Source organism: Dermacentor andersoni, chromosome 2, assembly GCF_023375885.2.
Source record: "Dermacentor andersoni chromosome 2, qqDerAnde1_hic_scaffold, whole genome shotgun sequence".
Taxonomy (NCBI): Eukaryota; Metazoa; Arthropoda; class Arachnida; order Ixodida; family Ixodidae; genus Dermacentor; species Dermacentor andersoni.
In genome coordinates this window covers 124,669,059-124,692,597 of record NC_092815.1, presented here as the reverse complement: position 1 = coordinate 124,692,597, position 23,539 = coordinate 124,669,059, and the positions used below count along the sequence as shown (strand labels likewise).

The following is a 23,539-nucleotide window of genomic DNA, read 5'->3' as shown; positions in this document are numbered from 1 at the left end:
CAATTCAATGTTTTTTGTCTTCTAAATTCTTGGACATTTCAATATTATTCCTCAAGTTGCGTTGCACTGCGTGTTTATGGGTCTTCTCAGCGTGCGATTTCCCTCTGCTTTTTTTTCGTAATCCAGTGCATTAATTCATAACACAAACACGACCATATGCCATGCCTTTCTTTAATATGCATCTTACCGTCCCCTTTCCGTTCCAGTGAACTTGCCAGTATCTAGCATCAACACGTTCATAGACCAAACCGTTATGACATTAGCCGGGCAGCGGACGCGGGCGAGCGTCTCAGTGCGCGTTTTCTGCTACTCACCGAACATCGCACAGTACTGACGCCGTAGCAGAAATATTCCTCGCGTCTGTGCTTGCTGCATACCCGGGTTGTAGCCGATGGCTGTCTGCCGGTTCTAAGTTTCGCGAGCCAAGGTTCACGCAGCTCCTTGTCCTGCGGCTACGTGTGAATAAGGCTGACAGCGGGCTCCGTTGCGTACGTCCGGCACTGCGGCAACCAGCAGTAGCCTACCATGCTGCACGCCTCCAAAGGCAGCCACTACCTATTATAGTACTTTCAAATGTTGTCAAGCAGACACCCAAGGCGGTAAAGCCTCACCACTTAATCCGAACCGCGGTGCAGGTGGGACTTTAAAATTTCGTTTTCAGCTCGCTTCGGCGCTTCCGAAGCAGCCGACGCGGCCGCTGTGTCCACGTGATCCCTCATGCTACGTCACGCCGACGGTGGCGCTAGCTTTTCCAGTGGTGGAGCTCGCCTCCAATACCAACAGAGACGCGGCGGTAAAACCAAAGTTCTAACCCTAAAATAATTATTTCGCTCTCCTTTCTGGACGTTATGCCAGAAGGTCAGCGTAACTAAGGTAATAAATATTTAAATAAAGCACGTCGTGATTAACTGCTTGTTCACACTAATTAATTCTGCTCCAAGCAGACACCTACAATAGGTTGGTGTGGTTTGAGAAGCGTCATCATTCTTTACAAAGGGCCCTTTGTCTTTCTGGTGCAGCCTTTACGCGAATCCGATATTTGTACTAAACCATATTGACATTTTTTTTTGTTTTTTGCATAGTGTTTGCGTTTCGGTGGTGTAGAAGTTCAGGCCAGTTGGTGCAGCATTGGCAAGAATAAAATAGTGCTATATACACGTCGCACAGAGAGCGCTCGTGTTGTTTCGTTTTGCTTTGCCGGACAGGGGTAATTGCAGATCGCAGGGAGAGGCTTTCGTCCTGCAGTGGATATAAAACAGGCTGATGATGACGATGCTTTCTCTCGTGTATTGCGCATTTTTATACTTGGGAGTTGCCAGAAAAGACGACTCGCATTTGAAAAACCACCCCATTTTTCTTTCTATACTCTCTGTTCGCAGACATGCAGCCTTAATTGACCTATGTTGTGTATGCTGTGGGTATGCTATTTCGTAAATAATTATTGCCGTACTGGATACACCCTACTAGTTCTTCAAGAATACAAATTACATAAAGAGATATCTTCAGGGTTGCGCACAAGTTATTTAGGATGGAATGCTTTCTTTCTTTCTTGCGTGGTTGAACCGATTAAACCGGTAGAAAATGTTTTTGCGACAGTGCTACTTATAAATTATTCCATACTTAATCAACCAAATCGTAAACTCTAAAATGTACGTATGCCTTTCATCGCAGGTTTTCAAGTGAAAAAAAAAATAAGAAACAGCACTGTGAGGCAAATGGTTTCAAGTGATTTATTTGGAAACTTCCTATATACATAATAATTACAGTGCACCATGTATAGCTGTGAAACAGAATACATCGAGCTTCCTTCCGGAGCACACAAGAACCTCACAATATTCACAGAGAACAGGAGATGAATCAAAATGGCACATACAGCGATGACAACGTGGGACCGCACTGAAACGAGGCATGAAACACAATATGCATGAAGTCGGAGGGAAAATTTAACATAATTTGGTCATATTCCACGCCAACTGTCCCAACCATGGCGCTCGAGCAATATCAATTGCTCTCTAAAGATTTAAAAAAAAAAATTACACATATATAAGCATTACTTGCACAGTATCGTCCCAAAGTATATTGTGTGCAAAAAATGTTTTGCGCCCTTGAGGGCCATTTGAATTTTACGAAACGATGGAAAGCCAGCTGCGAAAAAAAAATTTGCCCAAAGTCTACCGCTTCGCGCATTCTTTCAAGCTTTGCTGAGCACTGTGCTTTCCAATTATAAAATAGTTTCACAAAATTGTAGTAGCGCGAGTGACAGCAACACACGCAGTAGGCGCAAGCCAAATAATGGTTTATTGCAGATAGCGTAGCTGCTTTTATGCAGTGCGCATTTGGTCGAGAATGCGCACTTCGAGCGATGAACGGGCTTCCGACGACGCGACACGGCAAAAATGCTTTTATGTTTTTCAATCCTTAGCACCGAGGTAAGAATGCGCAAATTACAGTGTTCTTGGGAAATGTTTCGCAAGAAACGGTCTCAGAGGGAAACCTGGAATTATTTTAATATAAGTGTCCCTAAAACGCACCGTCTTCTATATTTTCGCACCGATGTGCTGCGCACAGGCTCTAAAACAGAAGCCTGACTTTGGCAAAAAATACTTTTACGGCCTATATACGTTTAGACGTTCGTAACACACTAATGTGGCCTATGGAAAAATACGCGGGAAAGCGTATATAATGTAGAAGCATAACAGCTTTCGCCTAAGAAATCTTATACGAAGTAATTTGAGTTTTCACCGAGAAAGAGATTTTTATTTGAGTGCCACCATTGCAATATTTTGTTTCGCGCTTCGACTTCACCTCATTCAGCACTATAACTATATGATAAGTGCCAATGGCGAAATTGTAAAGCAGCATGAAAAACTCCCGATACAGCTTTCTGTTGATCAATATGTGCTACATAAAATTGTTTTTACAAGCATGAAAGAAGTCCGTGAATACACGAAAAATTGCCGCGCGACTGGCAGCTCGAGGCACTTTGCGTGTATTTGCAGGTTTCTCTCATGCTTAGAAAAACACCTTTAGTAGCGCGTATTGAGCAACAGAAAGCGGTATCGGAGTTTTCTCCTGTTGTTCTACAATTTTCCACACTTTTAATGCAATTATAATATTTGCGAAAGTTGATTAAATAATTAAGGCTAATTATGCATTTAGGCCGAATGCAAAAAAAAAAAAAAATCGAACTCCAAGCGACGGCAAATAACATTATCTTGGTTCTGCCCAGCTACGTGGCATCTGCATATTTTTGAAGTTTGGCTCAAGTTACGGGTGCACACGGGGTAAGCGTACTATCAGAGTGGCACAAATTGAAGCGCACGCAAATTGGAACATATTAAAGCAGAAACAGGTGATAAACATCAAATGTGATAATCGCGCCCTTAAATGTATGTGGAATAGAATACTCAGTAAAATAACTCAGGTGAAAAGAAACTATTTCCGTATTTACTTTAGCATGTATTTACATATTGGGAAGCATGGGATGACAGAAAAATGTCGCACAGGCACTAGTCAGTATTCACTATACAAGCTGTTTTTATTTGCTGCAATTTTTTTTTAAAGATTGCGTATGTCAGATAGCACAATTCTAACCCTTGAACTAAATTACTCGATGAGGTGGCCATTACTTCTACTAGAAATCAAAATGTTCGATTGAATCATCATCATCATCATCATCATCATCATCATCATCATCATCATCATTTCACTTTATGTCCACTGCAGGACGAAGCCACCTCCCTGCGATCTCCAATTACCCCCGTCATGCGCCAACAGATTCCAACTAGTGTCCGCGAATTTCCTAATTTCATCGCCTCATCTAGTCTTCTGCCGTCCTCGACTGCGCTTCCCTTCTCTTGGTACCCATTCTATAACCCTAATGGTCCAACGGTTATCTAACCTGCGGATTACGTGACTTGCCCAGCTCCATTTTCTTTCTCTTAATCTGAATTAGAAAATCGGCTATACACGTTTGCTCTCTGATTAAAACCGCTCGCCTCCTGTCTCTTAACGTTATGCCTAGCATTCTTCGTTCCATCGCTCTTTGCGCGCTTCTTAACTTGTTCTCAAGCTTCTTTGTCAGTCTCCAAGCCTCTGTCCCGTATATCAGCACCGGTAAAATGCAGTGCTTGTACACCTTCCTTTTCAATGATAATGGTAAGCTTCGAATCAGGAGCTGACAATGTCTACCGTACGCGGCCCAACCCATCTTTATTCTATGAATTTCCTCGTCATGATCAGGGTTCCCTGCGATTAATTGACCTAGGTATACGTACTCATTCAAAGACCTTAGAGGCTGACTGGCAATCCTGAACTCTTGTTCCCTTGCCCTGCTATTCATGATTATCTTAGTCTTCTGCATATTAATCTTCAACCCCACTCTTGCACTCTCTCTGTTAAGGTCCTCAATCATTTGTTGTAACTTGTCTGCAGTATTGTTGAATAGAACAATGCCATCGGCAAACCGAAGGTTACTTCGTCGATCGTTACTCTTAAGCCTTCCCAATTTAATAGCTTGAATACTACTTCTAAGCAAGAAGTGAATAGCATTGGAGAGATTGTCTCCTTGTCTGACCCATTTCTTTATAGTTATCTTCCTACTTTTCTTGTGCAGAATTAAGGTAGCTGTGGAGTCTCTGTAAATATTTTCCAAGATATTTACGTAGGCGGTCCGTACTCTTTAAATACGTAATGCCTCTATGACTGTTGGTACCTCTACTGAATCAAATGCCTTTTTGTAATCTATGAAAGCCATATAGAGAGACTGATTGTACACTGCGGATTTCTCGATAACCTGATTGATGACATAGATGTGATCCATTGTAGAGTATCCCTTCCTAAAGCCAGCCTGTTCCCTTGGTTGACTAAAGTTCAGTGCTGCCCTTATTTTATTGGAGGTTATTTTGGTAAATATTTTATATAATACTGGGAGTACGCTAATGGGCCTATAATTTTTCAATTCTCTAACGTCCCCCTCTTTCTAGATTAGTATAATGTTTGCATTCTTCCATTTTTCTACGACCCTTGTAGTCAATAGACACTTTGTATAGAGAGCCGCCAGTTTTCCAAGCATTATGTCTCCTCCACCTTTGATTAAATTGACTGTTATTCCATCTTCTCCTGCCACTCTTCCTCGTTTCATGTCTTGCAAGGCCCTTCTGACCTCATCGCTAGTTATAGGAGGAATTTCTGTATCCTGTTCATTACTGCTTCGAATGGAGGCATTCTGACTCCTCTGGGTAGTGTAAAGGTCAGTATAGAATTCTTCCGTTGCTGTTACTATACCTTCGAGATTGCTGATGATATTACCCTGCTTATCTTTCAATGCATACATCTTGGTTTGTCCTATGCCAAGTTTCCTCCTCACTGATGTCAGACTGCGTCAATTTTTTACGGCTTCTTCAGTCTTTCTCACTTTATAATTTCGAATATCCCTTGTTTTCGCCTTGTTGATCAGTTTTGAATGTTCCGCGAATTCTATCTTATCTCTTGAGTTGGACACTTTCATTCTTTCTCGTTTCTTTATTAGGTCCTTTGTTACTTGGGAGAGCTTGCCTACTGGTTGCCTTGGTGCCTTGCTTCCCACTTCAATTGCTGCCTCTGAAGCCAGCCTAGTTACGGTTTCATTCATTACCTCTATGCCATCTTCATCTCTCTGCTCTAAAACTGCATATTTGTTTGCAAGTACCAGCCTGAATTTGTCTGCTTTTACCCTTACGGCCTCTAGGTTGACCTGTTTCTTCTTGACCAATTTTACTCTTTCTCTCTTCAAACTGAGGTGAATCCTAGCCCTCACTAACCTATGATCACTACACTTTACCCTTCCTATCACTTCTACATCCTGCATTATGCTGGGATCGGCAGAAAGTATGAAATCAATTTAATTTCTTGTTTCACCATACGGCTTTTGCAGGTCCACTTTCTGTTGCTACGCTTCCTGAAAAAAGGTGTTAATTATTCTCAGCTTATTCTTTTCTGCGAATTCTACCAGCATCTGTCCTCTAGCGCTCCTAGAATCGATGCCGTAGTTGCCAACAGCTTGTTCACCGGCTTGCTTTTTTCCCACTTTTGCATTGAAGTCACCCATCACTACAGTACACTGAGTTTTCACTTTTCTCATCGCTAATTCATCATCTTCATAAAACTGATCTACTCCATCATCGTGACTGGATGTTGGAGCGTAGGTTTGTACTACCTTTAACCTATATCACGTATTAAGTTTGATTACGACTGCTGCTACACTCTCATTAATGCTGTAGAATTCATCAATGCTGCCCGCTATCTCCTTATGGATTGGGAATCCTACCCCGTATTGCTTCTCATCTGGGAGACCTCTATATAAGCTTGTATATGGAGGTCTCCCAGATATATATATATATATATATATATATATATATATATATATATATATATATATATATATATATATATATATATATATATATATATATATATATATATATATATATATATATAAGCACTGTATAAGCTTCACCAGTTCTTCTAATTCCACTAAGGTTAATGTTATGACAGAGGTCGGGTGTTATAAGGTTGCCAGTAATAATTAACGTAATTATATTAATTAACCTTTTAATTAATCAATTTACGCCAAATATTTCAGTCTACGAATTATAGCCGCTGAGTTCGCGCGGCGTATCCACTTGGAACGAATTCTCTAGACAGCACCAGTTCCGAAACAATAATTTTCAGTGTCGTCGAAATGCATTGGTGTTCCAGTTACTTTGGTGCTTCAATACATAAAACAGCGGTTTCCTAACAGGGAAAGCGGAATGCAGCACTATTGAAACATAGAGCTCTTTGGGGCCCCGATAAATATGAGGTACTGTGTGGAATTTGAAAAGGAGTAACGTTGGCAAGTGCCATTCTGTGCTTAAAATCTATCGGCAATGCACGTACTTAAAAGCTTCCGGCACTATGCGCACTCTGAAAATATCGCAAATCGCTTTGAAGATGAGGCCCGCGCGGGCACGCACTTTGGCCACGTCGCAGATGTGAATAAATTTGCATATGTGGGCGGGCAAGTGAATTTAGCGTAGCACTTCAACTTTTTCCCTCGTTGAAGTGCTACGCTGGATTCACTTACCCGCCCACATATGTAAGTTTATTCACACCTTTCTTACATCTCGTGAATTCGCCATCCGCATCAACAAGGAGAATGTGGGGTCCTTTCGGCCACATCGCGGTGTACCGCAAGGGTCAGTGCTGGCCCCCATACTTTTCAACATTAGCCTCCTACCCTTGGCATGGCGATTGGGCGACATTGCTGACCTGCACGCACTCATTTATGCGGATGACATCACAGTCTGGACCGTCCACCCGTCTCTCCAAATACAAGCCACAAGGTTGCAGCTCGCTCTTACAATTACAGATCAAAGGTGTTCTTTTCTGGGACTCACGTTGCCGCCTCAAAAGACGGCTCTGCTTCCGGTCGCAAATGCGCGCGGCCGCCGTGCGTTTAACACCACCCCTATCGTCCTTCTCTTGCACGGAAGCAGAATTCCAATCGTCAACTCACTCCGAGTCCTCGGCCTGGACCTGTACGATTCCGGCTCTGCCGGCCCCTGGATTCGCACAGCACGTCAGAAGACATCCCAAATGCTGCAACTCATCCGTAGGATTTCTCAAAAGTCAGGTGGTGCCACAACCACCATCGCCCGCCTCCTCATACGTACTGTGCTACAGCCAAGATTGATATACCAAGCCCAGTTTCATCACATGACACGAGCAGAGTGGGACCGCTTGGAATCTATCAATCGAGCAGCAATGCGGGTTATTACGGGCCTCCCACAAATTACGCCCATTCACGCACTCCAGGCCGAAGCGCAATTAAATACGCTAGACGAACTGGTCCACCAGCGTCGCCAAGCTCGTTCCGCTAAGTGCCATAATATCCATGAAGCTGCAGCTCTTGAGAAGTATATGGCAGACGGTTCAGTGATGCCCTGCGATTCCTGCTCGCCACGACCACCTTGGCTTTATCAGCAAGTTACGGACAATCGGCCTCTGACTCGCATACACACACGATCCATTGGCCACCTTAGAGAGTCGAGTATAATAGCAAATAGCTCATCAGCTACGAGTGCAAGCTCTTCGAGCAGACATGTAGCGTATGTCGACGCTAGTGTGAGTGATGATCACGTCACCACGGCTATCGCTTGTCCGGAAATATTGTCAGAAATCGCAACCTGCTCGTATGCTTGCTCCCCTGCCTGGCCGTCGACACAGGCGGAGCTCTTGGCAATCCGAGACGCAATATCCATCCCCTGTCCGCTGCTTCCGCCGTCTAGTAGACACATTGACATCTTCACCTATTCCTCAGCTGCCATCCGTTGTCTGCGGCGCGTTCTGAATTCCGACGTTTTGGCACAGGAGATTCAGGACACAGTGGAGAAATTACCCGTTACAGTACGTGTACAATGGATACGTCGCAATGCACATCCCACACAAGCCTTAGTGGATGCAGCGAGCCATAACAAACCTTCGCGTCCACTTCAACTGGCCCCCACATCTCTGGAGACAAGGCTCCTCACAGAAAAAGAACACCTTCGGCGCACCACGCGAGCACTTCTCCCACCGTGTGGCACCGACCTCCCTGGCGGCCTATCGCGCTGGGAAGAGGTCTTGTTACGGAGGTTACGCCTCCGTGTCGCCCTCACCCCTGCGGTAACCTGGTCGTGGTCGGCACAGTACCGTGCCTCCATCAGCGATTCCTGCCCCTCCTGTCCCGCTCCTGTCTGCGAGGTGAACACTGGGCACCTCCTCTGGACTTGCCCTTCTCTACATGCCCTCCGCCAGAAACACCTGCTTCGATGTGGACTACCCCCGGGTCGGCCGCCAGATGTAGAAAGTTGGATCTTGGGGCCCCACCACCGGACATTGCTGGACGTCCTCCGCGAATCCGCAGTGTATCTACACGTTTAAATATTTCTTTATTCCAGAAGGCACGCTGTCGCAATAAAAAAATAAAGATCTCTTTCAAGACACGAGCGCCAGCAACGCTTACGCGTGGCCAAACCCTAGTAGACGCCACGGTTGTCTGCACTCTGTACGGAGCGGCGGGCGAGGAGGACATCGAGACACCCTAGCAGCCGCCGCAGAAGAACGCCCCTCCTTCCTCGCCTGACCCTCCTGCCTTGCGCGCCACAGGAGAGCGCACGCATCTGGGTCGCGTTCCTCACTCGCGCACGCGAGATTTTACCTCGTTCGCCGGCTCGCCATCACACGCCTTCACATACGGAACCTCACGGCGACGGCAGAAATGCGCCTGGAATGTCGGAACATCGCAACACCGAACGCCAGTGCTCCACAGTTGGAAACCTTTTATCCCAAATTTTGGGCTGCCAAGCTGGGGGTGTTGCCCTTACACGAGTCTATACGGTATGTCCATATAATTGATAACGCAATAAAAGAGTGAGAGAAACAGACAGTTAATTGGATGCAACGAATGGAAACCAAAAGGACGTGGAGATTTACAAGAATGGGAAGAACAAAATTAAAAGGGAAAATCTGTACGATAACACAAAGGGCAGTGCTTTGCTATTTGAGGCATGAGCTGGTTGCCTAAGGACAAAAACATACCGGAACAAATACTCGCAGCAAGATGAGGCTTGTGTCTGCTGCAGCAAAAATTCGGGGATTACTCAGCACAACATAATGGAATGCAAAGATATTCACCCAGTGAGACCTGTAGGTAACATAAATCTTGCAGAAGCGCTTGGATGTAAAGTGAACGGAAGCATCAACCAGTCAGCACTCGAGCTAAGCAAGAGACATATGTAGCATTGGTGGAGAAAGAGTAGGGAAGAGATTGACATGACTGGATCCGTTACAAGTATAAATACCTGTACAAGGTAGATAGAGAAGTTTTGAGGAAGAGAAAAAAGATTAAGAAGGTGTATGGAAAAATGTTAGAATAAAAAGCAGGTATAACATAATTGAATAACTCAGGCAGGCTAGGTGACTCTTCGCCGCCGTTTGTCGTACAGAAATATGCGAGCCACAAGTACCATAGCACCACTTATTAATTAGCACTTGCTCTGATTTAGTATAGACCTTACACAGGACGTCGGTCGGTGCAGAAGCCTCATGACATCGCTGCCTGAAGTATTCATACTAAGACCGAGTCAATCAGTAGCCGTCGGCTACTCCATGCGTATATGTCTGACCGAGACGTCCTCGACAAAAGTGGGTAGGGATGGGGTCTTATGGAACTTGTGGCTGGGATTCTTGACGCATAAATCTTAAGGGGGCCATTAAAAGAGCTGTTGAAAGTTCGCGTTTGTGACTGTGTTCGTTTCTTGTGCCCTTGCTCTTGGTTCGCTATACTTCATGCCATCCCATTAGCCTATACATTCCTGTTAGGGCCGCAATTTTTTTTCCCATAATTTTGACTAGATGCGGCTCTTGCACGGGATCTAATCTAGTGGTCAAAATGGTTCCGGCGCAGCCGGCGACTCGTGCACATCCTGGCTCTAGCCATCTAGTAGCGGCACGGGTAAGTACGCAGAGCCCGAAAATTCGCCGAAGCGCGCGCGGCATCGGAACACCGAACGCGAGTGCTCCACAGTTGGAAACTTTTTATCCCAAATTTTGGGCTGCCAAGCTGGGGGTGTTGCCCTTACACGAGTCTATACGGTATGTTCAGCCAACAAGCCCTAGCCGCCCCCCTCATTACCTCAAATTTTCGAGCTTGAACTATGCATAGCATCTTAAGCCATACGCATCCAACAGCACGCTGGCAAAATTTGAGCGCTTTTGGTGGCGTAAAAAATTGCATTTGATTTTTGTATGTCGCAGTCGAATCGTAATGCTGTCCGGTGACCCTGAGAGGGGATGAAAATAGTTGGTACCACCGGGAACGGCTCCCTCGGGTAACAGAAACGAATATCAAATGCCATGATATTGTGTACTGCAAACACTGGAAGTGGTTGCAGGAGCTGGAAATACATAATCAGAAAAACAAAATAGATGGCGCTATGCGGTGTTTTGTTTTTGCGTCTCGGCATGTGTCTCGCCAGTTTGTTGCTGGTTGTTATCGCACGAGTGAAGGAATTGCGGGCACAAAAGAAACGGCGACGTTATATCTGCACCGTATAGGGTGCTAGAGCGTGGGGAGCAAGACGTCCGATTTGGTCTCGAACTGTTTCGAAGGAGATGATACAGCGGTAGTCCCTCCTTTCCAGACGTCATGCGCCCATGTCAGACTGGCAGTCCGCCTTGTGGCAGTCGCTGTCGCGGGAGGGCTTCAAAGCAATGCTTAGACGGAGCGATTTCAAATTGAAATTTCCAGTTAAAATGTACGCTGAGAGCTGACAGCCCAGTTATTTCGTGTGTATTATAGCAATATCAGGCCATCTACTCTCAGTTACAATGATAAAGAACTTTAGGACGAGCTTGTCGTGGCACTTTGAAAAACAGGCACAAGAGACAAGACCGGATGTGCTTCTAAGGTTCCTTTACTTTCGGTCTTTACTTTCATATCCGACCTTTAATGTCAAGTGTGTCGGACCTTGTAAGCGAAACGAAACCCTACCACATGTCACAAAAGACGTCGCTGTGGTCTCTTGGACAATGGAAGGCGTTGGCGAACTCAGCTGAGTGCTTCGCCATTAGGTTGCACGTGTGGTCCTCTAAATGGAAGCCGTCTGTGGTTCCTGGGACGTCGTGGCAGCGGAGCAGGCAGCGGCTCATGAAGAACAACTGGTCACTGGTGTGCTCTCTGAATCCCGGCAGCGCACAAATGCGATTGCCCCGAGCAGCGGACGCCCTCTTGTAGGCCCGAAAGAACGCCTGCGCGCCAACTGACACGCCGGCCAGTGGATCAACCTCGCTATCCCGGACTTCCGACATGAGGTCGCAGTGGTACCGGTCTTCAAAATCTGCCCGTTCTTCGGCCGACCAGGTGATCGCGGTGCCAAACCCGTCGGTCAACATATTGTTGTGGCCAAAGGCGCGCATCAAGTTCTGCATGATGACACTGCCCAATAGGCCGTAGTTGATTGCCGGTGAGCCCCCATAGCTGAACAACGGGCTCAGCATGGAAGCAGCAGGGACTACGAGGACGTTGGGGCCCTCGTAGAACGCGCCCACAACGTCGCTTCTGAAGTTGAAGTCCACATCTCGGCGGTGACGCGTAAGTTCAAAGAATTTTTGCACGTGTGCTTCATTCGTGTTGACGTAGTCCGATAGAAATATGCCCGAGGCGAACGGATAGCTTTTATAGTAATCTTTGAGGCTGGGCCATCCTCCGAGTTTCTTATCGTAGCCGAGTTTCCATGTGACGAACCGAAGTTTTCTAGTCAAATTGGCCTTCGTCTCAGGTAGCAGCCAGTCCGAGTCCTCAATGCTCGAGTAAATTTCACTCGCCAGCGTCCTGATCATTGTTCGGACTTGGCGTAGCCTGCTCCTGTTGACGGATGGGAACAGGACAGGAGCGGCAATCGCAGGACCGTAGATTGTGTAGGACATCTCAAAACAGTAAGACTGCCTGTCCGGGCTGCTTTCTATTTCAACGAAGCCGCTCGCGGTGGCCAGGTGTCGCGCCACTTCCCAGGTGATGTAGACTGATTGTTCTGCATCGTTAGCCTTGAACATCATTTGGTGGAAGAACCCGGCTGGCTTCGACCGCAAGCTGAGCTTGTATGGCCCCATGAATGTTCCCTGAGAGTGAATGTGAAGCAGTTCCTTCCATTTGGCCTCGAGCTTGTGCCTACTGGGCTCCTTATTCGGCTTGATGGCGCGGCTCATAAGTTTCGACTCAACGTACCAGATCTTGCGAACGAGGCCGGAGGTAGCGTTCCCGTCAAAACCCGTGGCCATAATTACAGCGCTCGCAAACCTAGCGTACGTGCCGCTCTTGAACAAAGTCTTCCTGACCCGTTTCCATTCTTCGTACAGACGACTGGAACCGAGGTAGACGTAACGGAAAGTCTGTTGAAAGCGCGGATAAGGGTCCACCATCAGTGTGAAGAAAATCTGGAGGCCGAACTTCAGCTGAAGCTCAAGTGTCGTCTCCAAGAAGCCGTTGATCTTAGTGTGGAAAGAGAAGTCCTGCTCCTTGAAGAAAGACGCCAAGACGTGAGTCTCTCCATCCATGTGGATGGGCTTCACGCAACTCCTGTAGAATGCCAGCGCCTTTGACAGTGCTTCTGGCATGGACTTCTTGACTCCACGCGCTACGTGGAGGAAGAAGCGATAGATGGCTGAGGTCACGTTCTTTTCGATTTCATCGAGCAAAGATGTGCGTACGGTTCGCTTGAATCCGCTGCACACGTACGAGTGGAAGTCCTTGCACGGGTCCGCTGTCGTGTTCAAGCTACTTGCCAGCAAACGAGCCACGTGGCTCATTTCTTTTTCGTCACAACCGCCTGGCACGTCCTCGTCGAGCGAGGAGTCGTTGAACACGTTGGCGTTTGGGGGCGTGAAGTTGAACATCGGGAGGTAGATCGCAAGTCCCTGCGGTCTGCGAAGCAGGCGAGGAGACACCAATGCGAGCGTTGCCGCGGAAGTGACCAGGGCGGCCATCATTACAGCTGCGCGCCTCCGCGATAGCCCTGCTGACCCGATGCCGTCGTCGAAGACCGAAGGGCGTCTCAAAGAGTAGCTGATAAAAGCTAGCCGAACAACCTTGCGTAAGACGCGGCGACACATGCTCATAACGATCATGGCTTCGTTAAACGCGATAGCTAACCTGCTAGGCCTGTTCCTTGTAGGTGCTCGATTAATTGCTCCTTGCAACATGGCACTTACCCACTGCGGGGTATCGACAAACGAGCCAGCGGTTGTTGTTGTCCGGAGAAAATGTCGTTCATACCAAATATGGGCCAAGAAAATGCTGGGATATCTTAAGTTATGGTCGGAAATAAATTTTCAGGACTTCTATAAATGCTGCTGAAAGGGGAAATCACGGGTTAAACGGAGCAGGAGGGATAAAACTTAGAATAGAAGGTAACACAGCATAGGGTGTAAATTCTACGAATAATATTAAAGTAGGATAATCACAGAGTCTATTTTTCTTAAGGAAAAGGTGTGATTTAGAAAAGGACAGTAGAGTTAGAGGTTTAAAATGATTTCAACTACGACTGGCGATTTGGCGAAGGATTCAGTTAATAATTTGAATAATAAGCCGGTACTCTTCCTTTGTCGAAGGGGTACTCGCAAGTAGCCGCGTAGTCGTTTTTGTGGCTAAAGCCTAATGGGAGCAGGATTCGCGAAGGAGGTGACTGGCTGTATACTGGTTAAGGTATCGGTGTTGTCGTGTTGTCGATATTTCATAGTCCTCGCCTTACGCACTGTTACCCCTTCCGACTGTATACTGATGTTGATTCCCTGAAACATGACACATACCCACAAGGGGATTGCCACGCTAAGAGAAATTAAGTGATTAGCTATAAATAACAAAATATGGAAATAAAGAATGCAAAAAAAAGATAAATTGGGAGAATGACAATTTTAAAAAAATCCGAGGGCACCTAAACACTTCTTGCGAGTTGTGAATGCGAAAGCTGTAGTGCTTCGTGCTTTCTAGTGCGACCCTTTCCTTGAACTTCGCGTTGTCGAAGGGCTTCACCCTCTTTTCAATTGAGAGGCTTTGCTTGGCGATCCGCTTCCGCCTCACGCTTTCGAGTGGCTTCGTGGTGTCTCCTAGCGCGTTGCACCACTGCTCGCTTCGCCCGCCATGTATTGGCAGAGTTGACGGCGATGGTGGATTTCGCTGCCTTCGTATTCGCTCGTTTTAACACGATAGCGTTATGGGTCCCATGTCGCAGGAAATCCGGCGTCTGCGTCCCGTTTCGTCGTGCGACCAGTCGTGCGACCAGTTGGTCCTCGCGTGTTGTTGGACACAATGCCTTCGTTTACTACAGACTTTGCGCCTGTCTTTGGTGCGGCGCGCTACCTGACTGACATAACACAGGCTCGACTGCTTCACACGCTTGAATTCCTACCTAACCTCGGCGTGTGCTTGCCACGCCTACTATGTGCGCGTATTACGAAACCCTCGCGGCAGACGCAACCAAAGCGAGCCGACTAAATCTACCGCTTGCTTATCACGTGAGGGCTTATTTCCCCTGTAAATTTTTTATGACTAAGTTTGAAGGTTTTCACGTAACGCTCCCTCCTAGTCGCTTCCTTCCTCCATGCTACAGACTAGAGACGCCGGCTTTTTCGCTCAATGGGCCATTTGACGCTTTCGCACCAATCCAAAATGGATCATAAAAAAAAATATATGTGGTAAAAATCGCAACGGCGACGGAACCTCTAGCAACGTAACTTGCTGAATGGTTCTATGAAGTGCATTGCACATTGCCTTGCGGCTGTGGTTTCCCTCTACAGCTCTGAACGATAATATATTTAGAACAGTAATAGAAAACGCGAGTTGACAAAGAATGAGCTCAAGGAAAATTTCGCGCAAGCAGGTAAAATGACGACAAAGATAAATATAAATATAGGACCGACAATAGTAAAATTTAGAGACGGGATTCTACGTTGGAAGCCAGTCAAGATAACCTCGCGTTGACTAGACAGGTATTGATCTACATTCCATATGGGCAACGTAAACGCTTGAGGTCGACCAACGATATTAGCTTGGACGGTCCAGAGCACTTCAACGATAGACGCTGCTTGAAAAGGGCGTTTGCGAGTAAAGAAAAAAAAATGCGGCAGAACCGATTTAACGATGATGGTAGGCGGTGATGCGTTAGCATTGGATTAATACAGCTACACAACGTATGGCCAACGTGGAAAAGAATTATGTATGAGGCGTGTACAGCGTGCATATTCCTTTGACGCTAATAGTGTGCGCCACGTTCGATGGGGCAGGAGGTGGAAGAAGAAGAAGATGCCAATGCTCTGCCTGCTGTCTACATCCACATCTACTTCCAGGTACAACAAACTGAACCAAACAGCCGACTCCGCCGTCGAAGACACAAACGTCGACCAGCGATCTTCTCGGTTTCCGGAACGCCATGCTGTGGTGCCTATGGAAGAAGGCGAGCCGATTATTCGAGCGCACGAGCTTGTTCAGCGGCTTCCTGCGGGATCTGAGTCGCCACGGAACGGTTGGTACAAGGCTGCATAGAAATCTTAAGTTTATAGAATGTAAACTTAGCGTATACATATCTTAAGTTTAAATGTGCGGAAGGCGTGCTCGCCTGCATTTCCCTTGCAGTAGACGTTTCAGTATATTTTTTAAAAAGGTTGGCACGATCTGTGGAACTGAACTTAGTGTAAAACGTTATGCTCTCGTGCGTTCACCGCGAGCCGACGGGCCCACGTGCCAAGCCCTTAATTATGCCAAGTATGCGTCCAAGCCCGCGCGCCAGCAGCCAGTTGAGTCTCGCGTTCTTCGTGGAATCTGCACATTTGTTAAGATTGCATGCATAAAATGAGCGCCGGTTTAACTATTTACACGTATTCCCAAGCGTCGCAAGCCCCCCCACAAGCCCCCGCGCGTTACAGTTATCCTTTAATTCTCTAGAGCCGTGACTAGCGCATGCGCTGCTGCTCTACTTCACTATCGGTGTGGTGCATTGAGCGTCGAGTGCGAAGCTGCTCTGCTCCAAGTAGCTGCATCCGTGCTGGTCGATGCAAGGGCGGCGTCCGTCGCCGCTGCTCTTGAGACTCTCGCAACTCGCACGGCGCGCGTTTAGGCTTGCCGAGCATTTAAATCGTGACAGTAGTTTTGAAGAGATTACGGATTGCCATTGCATAAGGATGTGTATATGCTGTCGGTGCATTCCTGATCACCCCCAGTTAAAAGAAAAAAAAAATGAAGGAAGGGTCAACCAAATGTCCACGCTAAAAAAAGACGAGGTTGACGTACATGGTGGTTCAAATGATTCGATGATTAAATGCTTATTATATATATCTATTTTGTCTAATTATCGTGTTCATTATTCAATGATTTCGGTTCTTATTCGTGTCATTTCAAGTGCAATTACGTCGACCATGTCCTCTTTAGCTTCGAAACTTACTTGACCCTTTCATTTTTTGACCAAAAGGTCAGGTGTTTCGATCACGGAGATAGTCCAGTCTATGGTGCAATGTGGTTAATTTCGACTATATCGGCACTGATTACTACCAATAATTGTGCTTATTCAGCGAGTAATTCTCGTCGAGATGTAGATCTTGGTACCTTTTTTCAGTTTCCTAAGACATTCCAAAGTAACGAAACTGCCCCTTTTGTTAGGAGGTTATATGCATAAATAGCCGGATCCTAGATGCCCCAAACCGGTATGAAATCAGCAAAGAAGACTTTGCTACAAAGTTTCTTTGCGTTTGGCACTAAATAACACCCACAATAATTTACACATCATTTATTGTGACAGAGGTAGCTACATTGCAGAACGTTCTTCCTTATACATGCAGGTATATTTATTCAAGCAAGGTACGTGGTGCACCTTCATCTTGCTTCCTCTGCTTGTGGTGATGGGTGTCACCTGGGCCCTGCGGCGTGCCCCAGACAGTCACTGGAAGCTGGATATCGCGACCACCGTCACCACAGGTTAGTGATCACGGTCATACTTCGATGTGCCTTTGGAGTCAGTTACTGTGAATATATCTCAGGTCATAGCAACTGCTTCAAGTAAAGATTGTGAAATTGGCAGAGTGGTGTATCAGAGTTAATGGTGGATGCAAACGTGGCAGTGTTGACTGCCCGGGAAGCAGATGAACTAAGGCTAACTAGCGCGTAGCTCTTTCAAAACAAGCCCGAGTGAGAGGTGAGACAAAAAAAAAAATAACGACGAAATCATTTGCTTCACTAAACCTGGCCTTGAGCTGACCACGAAGAAGCGTCGCTTTGCTAACAAGACTAATAAAGTGCTCGGCCCCCTCGTCAGTAAAAAAAAAAAATGCATTTGACCTAATCCTGCAAAATTTCAGCAGGGCTCGTCTTCCCTCGCCGGCGAAGCACTATGGAGCTGCGCAGATTTCTCGGTCTCTCTTCTCGTACTCGTCAGTCATCAGGAACTTCGTTACCATCGCGGTGCCCCTCCACAAAACTAGAACTTCCAGCATGTACCCTTCGTGTGGTCAGCTGAATGTGAACCTGCCTTTCAAGACATATGACGTGCTCTGATTATATCAGAACTCATGTTACTTGCTTGCGCCCACACTTTTGCAGACCGACGTTATTGGCCACGGAATCAACACTGTTTTGCGGCGTGATTTTTCTTCTCTGGTGAAAGCTGTCGCCTGAGCTAGCCACGCCCTGTCCACAGTATAACAAAATCACATGGCTACTGAGCAAGACTGCCTTGCTTTCCTGTAGTCGTGGTTTCGAACGTTCGGCCCCTACTTGTACGGTCATCGCTTTACTGCTGTCACTGATCAACTCACCTTATGTTGGTTTTCCACAATGAAGTAGTTATCTGTCAGTGGGTTTCTCGTTAGCAACACTGTGATTTATACATTGTGTAACAATATCGCAGGAAAAATGCTGACGTGAACGCTCTTTCCAGGTGATCCGTGCCAGATACAAATAGTGCCGTGGCAGCTCCTCTAGGTTACCTTACTACTTCTCTCGCAACGTAGTTTCACCGGTGCCACTTCTTTTGTAATAACCATCATACACTCTCCTCTTGCTCCGCACTAACAGCAGTCTGCTTATCAGGCGCACTATCGCCGACACAACAATATGCGTGTCATGTACCTCGATACTTTTTATGGTAGTGTCTGGGCTGCCCTGCAGTGTGTGTATGTTGTGTGAACGGCGACAGTCAAGGAAGTCGCTAAAATCTTGGCGCAACTGTAGTAGGATACAACTTAACAATACAGCAGTCGGTAACCAAGGCCCACGGACCGCACGGGGTTGTTACTCCGCCAGCCAATCACAGATGCAAACCAAATCGTTGTCATGTGACCATTTAAAAATGGCGTTGTACTTATAATACCTCCGGAGCGTCTGCTGTTCTCGAAGAATCTTTTCATCGGCGGAAGCGACAAGGTGTACAGCAGACATGGACAAAGTGTATGGAGTCTGAGAATTTCACCCTTCAAAAGTCCGCGGTACAGTTCTTTTCACTGCTAACCCCGTTGTACCCATGAAAATTCACTGCCAACTGAAGTGAAACTTGACAATACATAGTTGCAGGGAAGCAAGCGTTTTATTTCAGTTCAATAAACAATTAGGCTATCACCGTTCAACTATATTAGACAAACGAAAACGTAAAAAATTACGCGCTTATAATTTTATTTTTGTCGTTACCGCTTTATTTAGGTAACAGGGAAAGTTTGAAGTACGAACTCTTTGCAGCCTCGCGGAGGAACAGTGGCTGGCGGTTATGCAGGCATGGGCGGGGCTTCACTGCAGACTTGAGTTGTATCCGACTATAGGCAGTAAATTTGACACATTCAGCTCGAAAGTCCGCGCAGAAATTCACGAAATGAATACACAGTTCCAATAACTTAAAGTCACGATTGAAAGAGTGAAATAGGAGCATGTAGTACTGAAGAATGAAAATAGACAGCTAAATGATCAGCTAAGGAAAACCCAGAAAGAGCTTACAGAAATGAAGCAATACAGTCGTCAACAGAATTTCTAGATGAAGGGCCTTCCTAAAAAGTCAAATGAAAAGCTAGCCGATACCGTAGTAGAAGTGGGAAAAAACAAACTAAGCGCTCTACTGACATGCGCAGATGTGGAAGTAATTCATCGTGTTACGAGCAAGGACAAGGAAAGGCCGAACATGATCGTGAAATTCGTGTCTCACTCAGTGCGTGATTGCGCTTTGAAAACCGGCTTAAAAAAGAAAAAGAAGGCTGTTCCTACAGAATTTGGATGTGAAGGCACTAATTCAGTGTAGAGCAATGAGAATTTATGCATAGAAAATGAAAGTCTTCTAGGCAAGGCTGCAGCACGCAAAAAAGGAGCCAAATGAAAGTATACCTGGGTGACAAAGGAAAAAAATCTTTTTAGGAAAGTACATAATCATAGCGTTCTACATTTTCAAACTGAGTAGCATCTACTGAAAATCTGCTAACTTTCGCAGTCGTGGCTACGTATCAATTGCCACTAGATTGCAACAACATTAACTCTTGTTGACAATGACATCGACGCTCATTGCTCTTTCCTACTCGTTGCTTATTTTCAATTCGATTTCACTGCTGTTTAGGAGACCTTCTGAAACCAGGCAATGTTCAGAATATCTCAGGCAATTAAATCTTTTTGATGCCTTGGCAGGCTTGCGCTCGAGACGGTGGTGTTGGTCTATTCACGAGAAGCAATATCGAATGTCACTTTGTTCCTCAATTCTCTTACCTTTATCTACATCACTGACTTGTGGTAAAATAAACCACTTTAGCCATTAATATTCATCGTGCCACGAACCAAAACATGCAGGCATTTAGGCACCATTTTGAAGCATATTGCTTGTTTATTTGAACAGCTGCAACACAAGAGCAATAATAATATGTGGGGACTTCAACATTGGCTCCCTAAAAGTGACAGCAATCAATACTTTATTCTTATTATCTCTTGTGGGTTTCACAGCGTCATTACGAGTCCCACCAGGGTCCCTGCTTCTTCAGCAGCATCAATTGATCATATGCTGCGCAATTTCGGCGCAACAATCAGTGAGTGCAACGTTTATGACGCGGTGATTTCATATGATTATCAGGCTATTTTTTTTCACCGTACTAGTAGCACTATCCAACGCACAGCAACTTATCGCGACACAATCAATCTCCGCGTTTTAAAACAGCACTTCTAGCTTAGCAGTTAATGATATTATTTGTGCTAGATCTTACGGATGCACAGCAGCAATATGGCATTTTAAGTTGTAACCTAATGGCAGCCATTGTGCAGTCTGCAGTCACGCGCAAAACAGCGTTGGTCCATAGATGACCAATGCTATTTTCCAACCCACGAAAGAAAAACACTATTGGCACACAAAAGTTAATGAAAAGAAAGGTAACTAGTGCTATGACGGGAAATTCCGGGCAGCCGGAAATAAGGTGACGCAAGTCACCAATATTCGTAAGAAATAGTACTATTCACAGCTCATTGCTAAGAATTCTAGAAACTCTAAAATAGCATGGCAGATTATAAACTCTGCAATCAAACCCACCGATAATAAACACACTATGTCTGATGTAGAAATGTTGATAATATCAGCCTACTTAATATGTGACTTTGAAGCGTTATTTTACAGCGAAGCTGTATATGGCTAGGGTTCCGTGTGTTTTTGTTCTGCGTCAACAAAAACTATCATCATAAGTAGCTCATACTCCCGTAAGCATTCATACTACCGTAAGCAAGCAAAAAATTCAATGACTCATAGCCCCGTAAGGCAGAGGCTACAAGCACTGAGCAAAGTGAAGCGAACAGTGCTTAAATTCTTTCTAACCTCGCCTACAATATACAGAACAGCCTGTCGAAAACTGTCATCAGCTTTCTGCAATGCATTGCAAGGCGCCGGCACAGAGTAAAACCACCCGTAGGGCCCTGCAGTGTGCGTTTATTAATTGTGCCGCTAGGGACAGCGCCATGCAATGAGAGAAAGTATTTTTTTTACTCTACTTTTTCACGGCAATGGATGCAGACGATGTGAAAGCCAAAGGGCCTGAGGCAACACACACACACACACACACACACACACACACGCACGCACGCACACACGCACGCGCGGGCACACACACACACACACACACACACACACACACACACACACACACACACACACACACACACACACACACACACACACACACACACACACACGCACGCACGCACGCACGCACGCACGCACGCACGCACGCACGCACGCACGCACACACACACACACACACACACACACACACACACACACACACACACACACACACACACACACACTTGTCTGCATCCCAGTGCCGCTTGAGGTCGGTCTGAGTAATTCAGCGAAACTATAGATACAAAGGCTCCGCCATAAACTGGACCCTGTCGTATCTTGCACCCTTTGTTCCGTTCCGTACATGTAAACCTTTGTCACGTTCTTTTCTCTTGCGGTCAAACAACTCTGTCACGGTGTGTGCTGGGCCAGAAGTACTAGGGAAGTTTCCAGTGCCCGAGGTGGTGAGCTGCGTCAACTGCTCGTCGTCGGCGCCCACGGGCGGCCGCCTGGTGTGGCGCGCGGTGTCGAATGCGGGCCACGAGGCGCTGCTGGAGTTCCCGGACCTGCTGAGGGACGCTTACGCCATCTGGGCGCCCTGCCCGAGGCTCACCGTACTCGTCACCTCGGCCCCCGAGCGGAGGGCGCAGAGGGACGCCATCCGGACAACCTGGGGGCGACCGGATCGCCACTCCAACTGCAGCCACCGCGTCGTCTTCTTCACGAGCGCGCAGTCTCGTACGAAGCAATACAGCGACCTCAGGGTGTGTAGCATCATCATCACCACCACCACCACCATCATCATCGTATCTTTGTCGGCTGGACGAATGCCTCTCGCAGCGATCTCCAATTACCTTTGTCTTGCGCCAGCTGACGCCGCCTGCCAAATTCCATATTTCATCGCCACCTAATTCTCTTCCGCCCTTGACTACGCTTTCCTTCTCTTGGCACCCATTCTCATATCTCTTAATACACGAGCTGTTATCTGTCCAACACATTACATGGCCACCCGGCTCCCTTTATTCTCATTATCGACAACTGTAGCATCGGCTTCCCCGGTTCGCTCTCTAATGCACACCGCTGTCTTCCTGCCCCTGTCGTATATACTCGCGGTCAGCGTTCTGCGGCAATGAAGGGATATACACGGAAGTAAAGCGCGCACAACTAAGAGCGCCCCTGAAAAAAAAGGAAAATCTCCCGTCTTTATCCGCGTTAGCTTAAGCTGGCGAAGAAATGACATAAACATCCTATTTACAACAGCAAAATAAGAGAAAAATGCACCACTGAGTGTTGAATTCGACTTATTTTTCTGCTATACCATTGGCGGCGTTTGAGCAAACGCAAAACCATCGCACGTGGAAGCTACGCTGATTCAGTATCTGTTCCAGGGAAGCAACAGCGCTGTTAGACAACCTAGCACTCTAGCGCTGTCAAACGCTGCCGGACTACTTGGCGCAGTAACCCGTGTGCAAAAGATCCGTCCCTGTGGCTTCTTTCTTCATTGTCACAAAATGTTGTCCGCTAGTATAGTAACTATATACCTCCCTGTGATTCTTGCAATTTATACACCCTTATCGGTGTATTAAGTTTGTTAATTGCCCCATGGTTTGCCCGTCAACTTAACGGGTAGGAAAGAATCGTTAGTGAGCAGAAATAAAGTCTTTCTTTTCATTTCTTATTTGCGACATATTGTGGCAAGTAAACGTGGTGAAAGCTATACGACAGACGACGCGAAAACACCATGCATGATACAAACTGTGATAGCTGTCGCCGTCAAGCTCTTGTGTCATTTCGGTGTGCACCAGGTGGTCAAAATTAATAAGTACAGTTTTCAACCACGGCGCCTCTCATTGCAGCAGTATAGTTTGGTCTCGCGGTCTTGTGCAGCCAATTTTTTTTTGTAACCTTAATGGCAAGAGTATTCGCCA

The 23,539-nt window shown here is 46.3% G+C and overlaps 2 protein-coding genes across 2 annotated transcripts; one reads left to right on the top strand and one right to left on the bottom strand.

Moving 5' to 3' along the window:
* Positions 1 to 11,550: 11,550 nt before the first annotated feature.
* LOC140215842 (neprilysin-11-like) lies at positions 11,551 to 13,545 on the bottom strand. The gene has a single exon (XM_072286159.1). The coding sequence runs from the start codon at positions 13,543 to 13,545 to the stop codon at positions 11,551 to 11,553; it is 1,995 nt and encodes a 664-aa protein (XP_072142260.1).
* Positions 13,546 to 17,047: 3,502 nt separating this feature from the next.
* LOC126541161 (uncharacterized) lies at positions 17,048 to 22,945 on the top strand. The gene is made up of 2 exons (XM_050187843.3): positions 17,048 to 17,524; positions 22,044 to 22,945. The coding sequence occupies exons 1-2, from the start codon at positions 17,383 to 17,385 to the stop codon at positions 22,520 to 22,522; spliced, it is 621 nt and encodes a 206-aa protein (XP_050043800.2). The 5' UTR covers positions 17,048 to 17,382; the 3' UTR covers positions 22,523 to 22,945.
* The last annotated feature ends 594 nt before the right edge of the window (positions 22,946 to 23,539 follow it).